This window comes from Agelaius tricolor, unplaced genomic scaffold (genome assembly GCF_023055355.1).
Source record: "Agelaius tricolor isolate 1412-34295 unplaced genomic scaffold, bAgeTri1.0.p SCAF_32, whole genome shotgun sequence".
Classification (NCBI taxonomy): domain Eukaryota; kingdom Metazoa; phylum Chordata; class Aves; order Passeriformes; family Icteridae; genus Agelaius; species Agelaius tricolor.
The window spans coordinates 3,319,141-3,330,463 of record NW_027269292.1 but is presented as its reverse complement, the minus strand read 5'-3'; the positions used below and the strand labels follow the sequence as shown (position 1 = coordinate 3,330,463).

The following is an 11,323-nucleotide window of genomic DNA, read 5'->3' as shown; positions in this document are numbered from 1 at the left end:
TTGTAGTAAATGCTGCTTAGACTTTAATTGTTTCAAATTCTCTTCTTTTGAGCCAGTGGTGAAGCAATGAACCGATGCTTTCTCTTGTGCTCTGCCTGTGCTGTGAAGGAGGTCGGTGTCTAACATTTGCTGGTTTTGTGATAAACAGCTGATGGCACAGGGGACAGGCACAGCCCTGGCCAAGGAAGGGATCCAGGATTCCTCTGCTCCCTGCTGAAGTGACACTGGAACAGCAGTGCCACCACTGCAGCAAGCACTGAAATCACCACCTGGCACTTAGGGGACTTTGGGAGGAATAGGAAGTGAGTCCCCATGTACAGCATAGGAGAGGTCACATTTTATGGAAGGAAAGCTTTGAGAACCACATTGCACTTCCAAGGCTTCAGTGAAAAAAAAAAAAAAAAAATCAGTTGCACACCCCAGGTTTGAATTAATGAGGCCCACCAAGCTCTGAGCTCTGTCAGGATGGGACCACTCAAGGCATGGCTACAGCTCAGCTCCGTGCAGCTGCAGAGAGAAAACCTCCTGGGCTGTGTAGAAGCCACAGGAAGAACTCAGTGAAGCACAGGTCACCTTCTCATCCCATGCTGGGGATCCATAGCTGGATCCTCATCTCTGACTGCCCACATGATAATAATTCACAGGTTACCTCAGCAGGAAAAGCCAGAGCAGTGACATGACCAAACCAGTAGGGTATTAGTAAGGTTGTTACTAAGAGTAGGTGTGTGATGTATGAGCTTAAACTTCTAAAGTAACCTTGACTGTGGAAACGTTTGTAGCTTTTCTGGGAGCTTTTCTCACCCTTGAGGCCCCTCTGGCCCTGCAGAAAGCTGCCCATGACTTTGATGGAGCTCTCCTCATGGGAAATGTGTTGCAGAGCTGGGAAAACTCTGGAAAGGGTCACCTTTCCCACAGGGTGGGAGTTAAATTAGGCAACATGGCATGGATGCAAGGCTTTTTATTATTCTGCGAATGGCAGTTCACAGAACCCAACTGCTGATTTCTACACAGTGCAGATAAGAACCAAATTGGTCCAAAGTTTAACAGTTTCCAGGGCTGGTCTGTCACACCCTGTCCATGGGGAATACTGTCATGGATCAGCAGCACTCCTGCATGGGACCACCCATTTCAGTCTGCCTCCTGCCATGTCTTTTCCCATTTGTACCCTCGGTTTTCCTGTCCCAACTCCCCACACAACCTGTCTGCCACCCTCTCCTCCCCACCTTGGCCATTCACGCACACTTTCCCCGATCTCCAGCTCTCCCAGGCCATGGCCATTCTCCACATCCTTCCCAGTCTCCTACTCCCCCTCAGACATGGCCATTACCCACTACCCACATTCTTCCTGATCTCCAGTTTTCCTCAGGACACAGCCATTCCCCCCAACCCTACCAGGACACGGCCATTCCGCCATCCTTCCCCAGCCCTACCAGGACACGGCCATTCCCCCCATCCATCCCCAGCCCTCCCAGGACACGGCCATTCCCCCATCCATCCCCAGCCCTTCCAGGACACGGCCATTCCCCCCATCCATCCCCAGCCCTCCCAGGCACGGCCATTCCTCCCCGGCCAGCAGCTCCCGGCCGCCGCTGCCGCCACCTGACTCCGTTCCCCCCCCGGCTGACCCGAGGCGGGGCGCGGGCAGGGCCTCGCCGGGGCAGGAGGGAGGGACGGAGGGAGAGTAGAGGAGCCGAGCTCGCCGCCAGCCCGTCCGTCCGTGCGGCTCCGTCCCGGCTTTGTTGTGCTCGGGTCCGGGGGCGGGGAAGCGGAGGGAAGCGGAGGGAAGCGGGGAAGGCTCCGCTCCTCCTCCGCGGCCCCGGCCCCGCTCATGGCGACGCTGGGCACATCCGGGCCTCTCCTCCTTCTCCTCCTCCTTCGGCGGCCGCCGCTGCCCTGAGCGCCCGGCCCGGCTCCATTCGCGCCTCCCCCGAGCCCTTGGCGGAGCAGCGGCGGGGGAGCCCCGGCCGGGGCCATGTCCAACCCGGGGGCCCGGCGGAACGGGCCCGTCAAGCTGCGGCTGACAGGTGAGGCTGGGCCGGGGGCGCGGGGCCAGCCCGGGCGGGGGGCGGGAGCGGCTCCTCCGGTGTCGTTGAGGTTGAACCTGGGGCCGGAGCGGCCCCTGAGGCCTCGCAGGGAAGGGGAGGGCGAGGTTTCCCTGCGCTCGGTTCCCCTGCACTCGGTTCCCCTCGGCCCCGGCTCGGCGTGTCCGGGCTCCGCCGCCCGCCCGGCCCGGGGCCCGCAGCCGCCTGGGCGAACTTCAGCCACCGCACCCCAACTTTGCCGTTTATTTTCCTTCCATTTTCTCGGTGTAAACTCGAAAGAAACTGCCACACTCTTTGTTTTGATCTCTTTGTTTGTTTATTGTTGTTGTTTTGTCGGGGTTCTGAAGCGATTTCCTCAGCTCCTGTTGGGCACTGGAGAGGCTCCCAGGGCAGTGGTCAGAGCCCCGAGGCTGGCAGGGCTCAGGGAGCCTTTGGACACCATTCTCAGGGACAGGGGGGCATTTTGGGGTGTCCTGTGCAGGGCCAGGAGCTGGACCCGATCATCCTGGTGGGTCCCTTCCAACTCAGCATATTCTATGATTGCTCACAGTTCTTGGGTGAAGTGCCTTGTCCTGCCCTACTCCAGACCACTTGACCTCTGGTATTTTAAAATACCATAAAAACGGTTCACCTGCATGCTGGGAAGAAAAAGAATCTGGTCTTAAATACTTAAAATTATGCCCTTTTCCATATAAAATCCCAGATAAACTGGTTTAGAGGCAGAAAAATACTGGTAATTCTGCTGGAGCTTTCCTTAAAAAAATTCAGGACACTTGGATCTAGCTCTTTTCTTCAAAGTATTCCAGCACATAAATGATACTGTGTGTCCTGAAGCATCATCACATGAAGGTAAGCAATTAGAAAAATACAGCTTTTCACTGTAAATATCCATCTTTATATAGTGTAGCTAAGCAGCCTGCAAAAGCAATATTTTTTAAAATATTAAAAGGATTGTTGTTAGATTTACCTTAGGTGTGTGAGCAATATCTCCAGTTTAATGCCTAATAAAGAGAGGTGTTTTCCTACTGATTTTTCCAAGTATGTCAGTTTCTCAGGAATAGTAAAATGTATCTGTTTGTGTTTTACTTTGGAATTACTCAGACTAGATTTGTAATCTAGTTTTCATGGAGATTTGTGAGTGTCTCTATATTACACTTGGAAATGAAACTCCTAAAATGAGCGTAGCTGGGGCTGCTGCATGGAACAGTGCTGCCTTGTTTTTACCGAGTGTTTTGTAGCTTTCTCCTCAGGTTATTGCTGTGTTGATGCAGTGCTTTAATACTTTCTTTCCCTGAGCAGTGAGTGCTCAGACTTGCTTATCTTTGAAACATTACAAATGGTCTGTAGCCTTATTTAAAAGCATGGAAAATACTGTCTAGGGAGTTGTCTTTCTCACCTCTGTGTTTTGTGTTCGCATTCGTTTCATATTTTATTTTTATTGAGGATTAAGCATATATTGAAACTGTGTCTGTGACAATGTCAGTGAGTTGAGGGGAGTGTGATTGTGACCAGAAGCAGGCTGTGCTTTCACACGCTGTGGTCAGCCCCCAAATGCAGCAGGTACAACCCTAAGGAATGTTTCTGGGTGTTTTTGGCATCTTGTATTTTAGGAAGGGAATGTGCAGAGCATGGGATGAAGGCAAAATTGTCTTTTTAGGACTGTTCCAGGGTTAGCAGCTCTGGCAGGCACTGAGGACCAGTTCTGTTATTGGGAGCTTATAGGAAACATTGGCCTGTGTCTCCAGCTGAGCAGCTTGAGGTATTTTCTGCTTTAGCTAATGGGAGCTGTTTCACCTAGGGTCATTTGTTGTAAGGAAGCTTTACATGTTTAAGGAAAACAATGAATTTTATTAATTCAGCTGACATGTTGTCAGTTCTTGCCTAGGAATAGTTTTAAGTGTTCTGTGTGGTTTCGATTACCCTTTTTGATTGGAAAAGCAGTTTGAGGGCTCTTGAGTTCTAGAACTGTTTGGAATTAAAAGAATCTGTATATCTAGTGTTTTTAAAAGTTTATTCTCAAACTGACAAATGCTATTTAATCTTAATTTTCTTTGGCTCTATGAAACTAGCAGTCTTCTGTTTTGGCTTGAATATTTATGGGATTAATTCTGCAATCATTGTTCAACGCTTATCTTTTCTGTTCAGTATCTCTAAATTAGATGGTATAGATTAAAAAATGGATTTCAAGAACTGGATTCAATTAGCAGTTTTTCAGGACATAAACATTAAAGGTTTAGATAGAAAACATTGTTTTGACTGACTGGATAAATGACAGGGTAATGTTTGATGTGAGTCCAAGAACTGATCTGGAGCTAGTGCCCAACTTCTCAGTCCATCTTGAGGAGCCAAATAAAATATTTAACCTAGGCCTCATTTTGCAAAAAAGGTTGACTCTTTGTTGAGACCTTAAGAAAGTTCTGAGAAATGTTTGGCATACCTTTACACTAAGTGTTTAACAGTTTATTTAGGTCTGGGTTCCACAACAGAGACAAACCACAGCGGTGGCATACTTCTAGTAAGTTTTTATTTAGTTTACAGTGCATCTGTGTTATACATTTCTTACAAAAGGTTATTCTTTTGCAAAGGTTTGGCTGTTTGTTGCAAATATCACTTGAGTGTTTAGTGATACACATGTGGATACAGTTCACATAATCCTGGGCTAAAAAAAATTTCTGGATAATTGTTAAAATCTGAGTGTCATGGCTTCTGATGATACTTCTAGCAGGAGGTCTAAATACTTGTTTCTGATTAAAATATAGGCAGTGTAATTTAAATTAGCTAAAGTCTAGAATTGCACTAGTCTTCTGCAAAATTTATCTTAGCAGCTTGTAATAACAATGTCCAAGGAAGTGTAAGGAAAACTTCTTTGACTCTCACATATTTACCACTGTTTGATCTGGTCCTATCCTAAGTACATTCGAATTCTACAAAAGCTGCAAGTGCAGTCATCCCCTTCCATTCCTAGTGTGATTTTTCTCAGTGTTGTGTTGAATATGTGGATTTGTAAATACACTACACTGTCAGTCAGAACATGCTGATTTTGTTCACCCCATTGTTGATCTGTGTTGATCTTTCATTCTTCAGAAAACTGAGAAATGACCATTGTTTTCAGTAAATATTTTATGTCCTAATATGTGAATTTTCTAATGTTAAAATAGCTGCATGTGGCTGCTTTCATTAGGAGATCAATGACAGCTCTCTGAAGCCCATAAGGTTGTTTTTATTGAGGAGATACTTTCCAAAATCAGTTTGAAGTCCACAAAACTCTGTGAGCATTTGAATATGTTGAGTAAAAGTTCAGTGCAGAAGTTTCTTTAGTTCATGTGTTGCAGGTAGTGTTTGTGTCAGAATTATTAACAAGTAAAGACACTTCCATAGCCACAAAGCCCAGTTACACTGGGCTGGAAAAAGTGGTAATAAATATCCCATGGATAAAACTGGAATGAGCTGGAAGAGTTTTGCTGGTACAGAGTCAGATGTAGGCCTGAAGAGTTGTTGGATTTGTTTTTCCTCCTTCTTACTGCTTCCAGCTTTCCTGCAGGGTTTGCTGATTAGAGAAATAAAAGCACTGGCTGTTGTGTTGTGGAAAATGGATCAGCATCTCATGTGCTGCCCCTCTCTCTCTTCTCTCTTGCTGCTTTACTGTCTGTTCAGCCCTCACAGTACAAAGGTGGGACTGGACTGTGAACTTTCAGTGTTGAAGGAGAAAGTGCTGCTGTTTTACCAGACCATAGAAACTCTGGTTGTAATGCTAATGATATTTCTTGCAAAACATGCTTTATTTATAAAATGCCAGAATATTCCTGAGCTTTGTAAAACAATGTGGAATGTTCAAACCTGGTTTTTGCAGTAGATAAATTGAAGTGTTAAATTAATCCAGTTGAGACAGTGGTTTACCTGAATCCTAAATTTTCCATCAGTGATGGTGGAAGCAGGGCTGAAGTTTATGGATTTGAGAGCCTCACTGTGGGAACATCTGATCAATCCATTGATAAAGTAACTCCCTATATTTGTATGTAGCCAGGCAGTGGTTTTATAGTTGACTGAAGCTGTAGTGCCATTTTAGGACAGTTTAAAATCTGAATGCTGTTTCTTTTTTCTCTTTGTAGTCCCTGGCTTCACTTTCTGGGCCCTCCCTTGTGTTGACTCCAGCAACTGTGTAGCTATGGGATGAGCTGAAAGCTAATCCTACCAGGAAAAAAAAGGTTTTTTGTATTGAAGAAGAGGGTGGCAGAGAAGAAGCTGCAAAGAGGGCAGGGCTGCCTCTCCTACCAGCAGCCTGTAGTTAGATAGGCTTTGGTCAGCAGTAAAACAATGGGGTTCCTTCATGGAGGGTATATTTGACTTAAGTACTGGTTTTTGTAAGCCGTGTGTCATTAAGAAATCGCAATCAATAAATTACATAGGAGGTGGATTAAGCTGGTGCAGTCATAACAAAGTCAATAGACATGTGTCTAATCAGATGTGCAGGGACTGATGGCTGCTTGGCCCTCAATATTTTCATCAAATTACGAAGTGTGTGTGTAAATATATCCTTTCTTCTATACACAGTGTATAGTTATAGATATTTATATACATATAAATCAGTTGTGGATCATACAGATGCCAAAGAATTGTAATAAACAACTGAGCAGCTGTATGGAGCAGTTTCAGCTGTTTGTTTCTATGAATTCAGCTTGTAGGACCAAGTTTTATTCATCTGGGTATAAAATTATATATCTGTGTTCAAGAGTACATAATGGGGCATCATGGCAAGGAAAACAAAGATCAGAAAGGATTTGGGGGAGGAAATTGCAGTAGGGAAACAGTTACATGGGGGCTTCAGTTAAAAGATTGAAATTCAGTTTAAAAGCCCCACTGTTCACCTGTGGCTGTGCAATCAGCAGAGCATCACATGGAAGCTGGTAGGGGATTTACATGTGTAGGTAACATATGGGGCATATATGGGAGACATAAGGGAAATCTGCAGGCAGTCCAAATGGTAATGTGTAAAAAAATTAAAGCTATTGCTGAGAAAAACAATAAAAGGAATCCTGGGGGTGGAATATTAGCAAGTAATGTTTAGAATTGTAGTTTTCAGTGAAGTTTAAAGAGTTTACACTGTCCTGTAATGTCAGTCTGTGTAGCCTGACAAAGCTGAGAGAATCTCATCTAGTGGTGACAAATTATGTTCTGTTTTCTTTGTTAATCACACTGAACAGTCTGATCAGGCCCCAGATGAAAACATTTTGTCTTTGTGTCTTTAAGGTGAATGGGTAGATCCCTGAAAGAAGACAGCTTTTAAAGCTTTGTTCTGGTTTATCTCATGGCCTTTGAAGTGCTTCCTTGCTTTGCCATCTTACTTAGAATGACATCTCACCACTGGGCCAGACCTTTCTTGCCGCCTTTAAAAAAGGGTGGATGATTCCTTTGGGTGTCTTCCCTGCTCTCCTCACAACAATGACGTGAGCTGGCTTCTGCCTTGGCTGAGAGGCACGAGTGCATTCCTGCACAGGCTCTTATGTGCTTGCTTTAATGTATAAAACGTAAATGCTCATCACACGTGCAGGGCTGAGATCATCCCAGTGACTCCTGAGAGCTGGGGAGGATTCACCTCAGTGATGGCAGCAGGGCCTGCACAAGGAGCTGCTGTGTGTGTCTGCTGTCAGCAAAGCACATTCCTGTTTGGGGAAGAGGATCAGAATCTTGAGGGACATTTGTCAGTAATATATTCAAGGAAGCAAATTGTTGATTTTTTTCTTGCTATTTCATCTTTAAGTACTTCCAGTGAAAGCATAGATAAGATTGCTTGTAACTTTAAAGCAGTCTTTGTCTGTTGATAACAAAGCTCAGGACAAAACTGGCTAAGCATTATCATCTGAGTTTAAGGGGGAGACTGATACAGAATGGAGAATAGACAAGCTCAAGATCATAAAAAGGATAAACCAAGTAAAGCTGGGATTTAGATCCACTATCTTTTGACGTTCTGCCCATGCACATTGCTTCTTTTGAGTTTAAATCCACAGAAAAGATGGTTCTGTTTTGGGCCTTCTGAGACTGTGCAGTTGGGGTGATTTGTGTTCAGTTATTGCTCATATGCCATATTTGTGTTGCACTATCAGCTGTACTTTAGCATCCTGCAGACTCTTGGGAATTGCTTTTTTTCCACTTCAAAATACTTTTTCTTGCTATTGCTCAGGCAGATCAGACCAGGAGGGCTGATATCCCCAGAAATGAGTAAGGCATACTGCTTTTGATGAAATGTTACTCACATTTTCGAAATTCTGAAAGTGAAAGAAAAAGTAGCAGAATGTGAGTTTCTGTGGCTGTATCCTGGTGGTAATTTTGTGGAGTGACTCTTGGCCAGTGCATATTTAACCCAAGTTACAAGGCTTGTTTTCTTGGAGAAAGGGAGAGTCACTCCATGGCTGTGGGATTGTCACTGGAGCAGCTTCAGTGCTTCCTTTCTGTAACAATTCATTTGAGTTGTTTCAAATATGCAGAGAATGTCCAGGCCATGTAATTTACAGGTCACAATAAAACTGTGTACCCAGATTGTGCCATTGATGCTTTAATCAGCGTGTGTGATTCTATCTTGCCACAAACATCACAGTGACAATGCCATAGCAAAGCTTTCCAACCCAAAGCACCAATTTTTGGGATGCACATGTCCCTCTGCTCCATCCTGTGCTGTCAGATGGAGTGGGCTGAGGAGTGTATCTGCATTAATGTCCATCTCTTGTCATCCCCCTTTTTCTCTGCCTGCAGAGGACTGTGGTGGGTTGATGGGTAAATGAGTGGTGGCTCCAGGCAGGTTCACAGACCAGCACGCTCTTGGTGGCATTTTCATTCTGCCTTGACCCAGATTTTAACATTACTGATGGAGTTAAATGGAGTAATAACTAATTATATCTGTCATGATGCTTCTATTTAACATGCTAACCATTTGATTTGGAGTTTATATATAGATGCATACATAAATTCAATTATAGATGCAGTTGTGCTTGTATTTAACTGGAGGTAGAATCTGTGTTGGTAATAGTTAGAGGCATTTTCTGAACTTGGATCAACCTAAAGATTTCTTCCTAAGACAGATAAAGACTGGGCTGTACACTTCCAAAATTATGTATGATAAAGCTCCTGCTTTGTGCATATTGTGGTACATGGGGAAAGTAGATGGAGTGTACTTAGTAATCTGTTGTTCATTTTAGTAAAAGGCAATCTAGTAAATGCAGGTATTTTTTATGCAAAAAATGTAAAATGTACAAAAATTAATTTTATTACTGGTGAGGGAGGAAAGATGTATCTGGGTTAAATGTTTATGAACACGGCTGGTTAAAAAAATAATTCTTAAGCATGCAAAGGAACAAAACATGTCTGAATAAAATTCATAGAATTGCATTCATGCTTAACTGCCTGGGATTAGAAATTCATGGCATTTATTGTACCAAGCATTTAGGTATCCTTATGGCAAATAGTCCTTCAATTTGACTCTTAACAGAAAATGTTCACCTTGTTCTGAAATTATTTATTTATAATATCTATAAATATTTCTTTTCAGAGAAGAAGTTCTTCCCATTATTTTCCCTGGTAGATTATAAAATAGTTTATAGCTCTGTACAGAAGACTGTGCAGGACTAGATGAGGAATAGCATTGTGCTTAGTTGCAGTAATATTTAGGTGTCCTCTTTTTTGCTTAGCAGCAGAGTAAGTTCTTCTGTCTTATTTTAAAGGGTGGCATCAGGTGTGATAGAAGAAACTTTAAAGGATAGAGCTGGTGTAGGTGGTGCCACTCAGAGGCAAAAGGGGACATTTGTGGAGGGGAAACAGGACAGAGTGGGGTGCAACTGTTCAAGAGGTGACACAGGGATTGGAAGGGACTCTAAGTTTCCCAGGTTTTGTGTCACTTTATAGTGGAAGCAGAAAATAAATGTGGGTTCTGTGCTTGGGCTAGAATATGAAGAAATGTACATGTCATGTTGGTGAGTCCAGCACTGAGCCAGGCTGTAATGATCAATGATTGCACTGCCAGTGTGGAAATCTGAAGATGCTGAGCATTTCTCTTCACCCTGATAATACAAATACATGTATTTTAAAGGACACAAAATACCCATTGCTAAGTACTTCATTGAAATAGATGTGAAGCACCTCATCCTCATATCTTCTGGAGAGCACTTGCTCAGCAGTGCTAATTAAAAATGACTGCCTTCTTTAAGCCTGAGTGCACAGAGTATGACACAAATTGCCCAGACTTAAAGAAGGGCATAATGCATGATAAAGCAGAAATTTTCTAGGGCTTTTATTTAGAGAATTGTAGTAGAAAGTTCAAAAATGTTTTATACTGATCTTGCAGAAGGCTCTTGTTAATTGAAGCTTGTGAAGAATGGTAAAAAATTTTTGTGCCATCTTTCATAATTTCCTGTGGGTTGTATATGTGGCTTTTCTAAATGTCTAACTAGCAATTCTGGATGCTTGGTGAAGCACAAGGTGCTGGTAAACAGAGTATTCAAATGTATATATGTGATATATATATAGATATCTCACACATAGTTATAATAAACTCTTGGTCAAAGATGTTGGAATGGGGAAAAACTGCTGCTGTCCTCTGCTCAAGCTTGTTAATGCTGCTGCACAGGGGATGTGCCCCTGGTTTCTTAGAGAAGCAAATGCTGTCTGTAGATTCCAGGTGCTATGCAATAATTCCAATTTGCCTCAAATAGTTGGATATCAGCTTTTTGTTTAAAAGGTAAAGGTTTTAAATCTTTGTGATTGTACTAATGTGAGGAGGACAAGATTTATGCTGAAGTCGTTCTGTCATGTAACACTGTGGCCCTTTTGTGAACATCCTTCATGTTTGGGATTTCTTCTTAAGAGCTGGGTTGAAAGATGATTTAAAATGTTGGCTTCTGCTTTCTTCTGCAGCAGGAAAAGAGAAGGCCTTTAAGGAAAAAATGACTTAGAGTAATTTTCAGTAGTACGTGCGTCGTGCCTGGCTTGTCATAAAATATTTGTGAAGTCTTCTCTCCCTTCCTCAAGCAGTTCCCACAGTTCACAATGTTCTCTCAGTAGCTGTTATGAGGGGGGTAAAGGAGGTTAAAAGTTCTGTAGTCTCATCTACAAGGATGGACAGTAAAGTTCTTGGTTCTCCTCCCAAACAGCGAGTGCTTATTCTGCCTGGGGGAGGTCCTATATATTTATATTTGTCTGTGTCTCACTTGCTTCTGTGGCCAGGGAATCATGAAGAAATTTCTGTTCATTTGTGAGATGTGAATGTGGCATTGTGAATACGTGCCTCGGATTTC

General features: G+C 43.4%; 1 protein-coding gene across 2 annotated transcripts in view; it reads left to right on the top strand.

Annotated features, from left to right (window-relative positions):
- Positions 1–1,655: 1,655 nt before the first annotated feature.
- The window catches only part of SMURF2 (SMAD specific E3 ubiquitin protein ligase 2), a 61,576-nt gene continuing 51,908 nt past the window's right edge, over positions 1,656–11,323 (top strand). Inside the window, exon 1 of one of the 2 annotated variants that reach the window (XM_071451204.1) lies at positions 1,656–2,024. In XM_071451204.1, coding sequence (XP_071307305.1) covers positions 1,973–2,024 — 52 coding nt within the window. In that variant the 5' untranslated portion in view covers positions 1,656–1,972. The remainder of the gene's footprint in view (positions 2,025–11,323) is intronic. The other variant, XM_071451205.1, reaches the window with a different exon arrangement.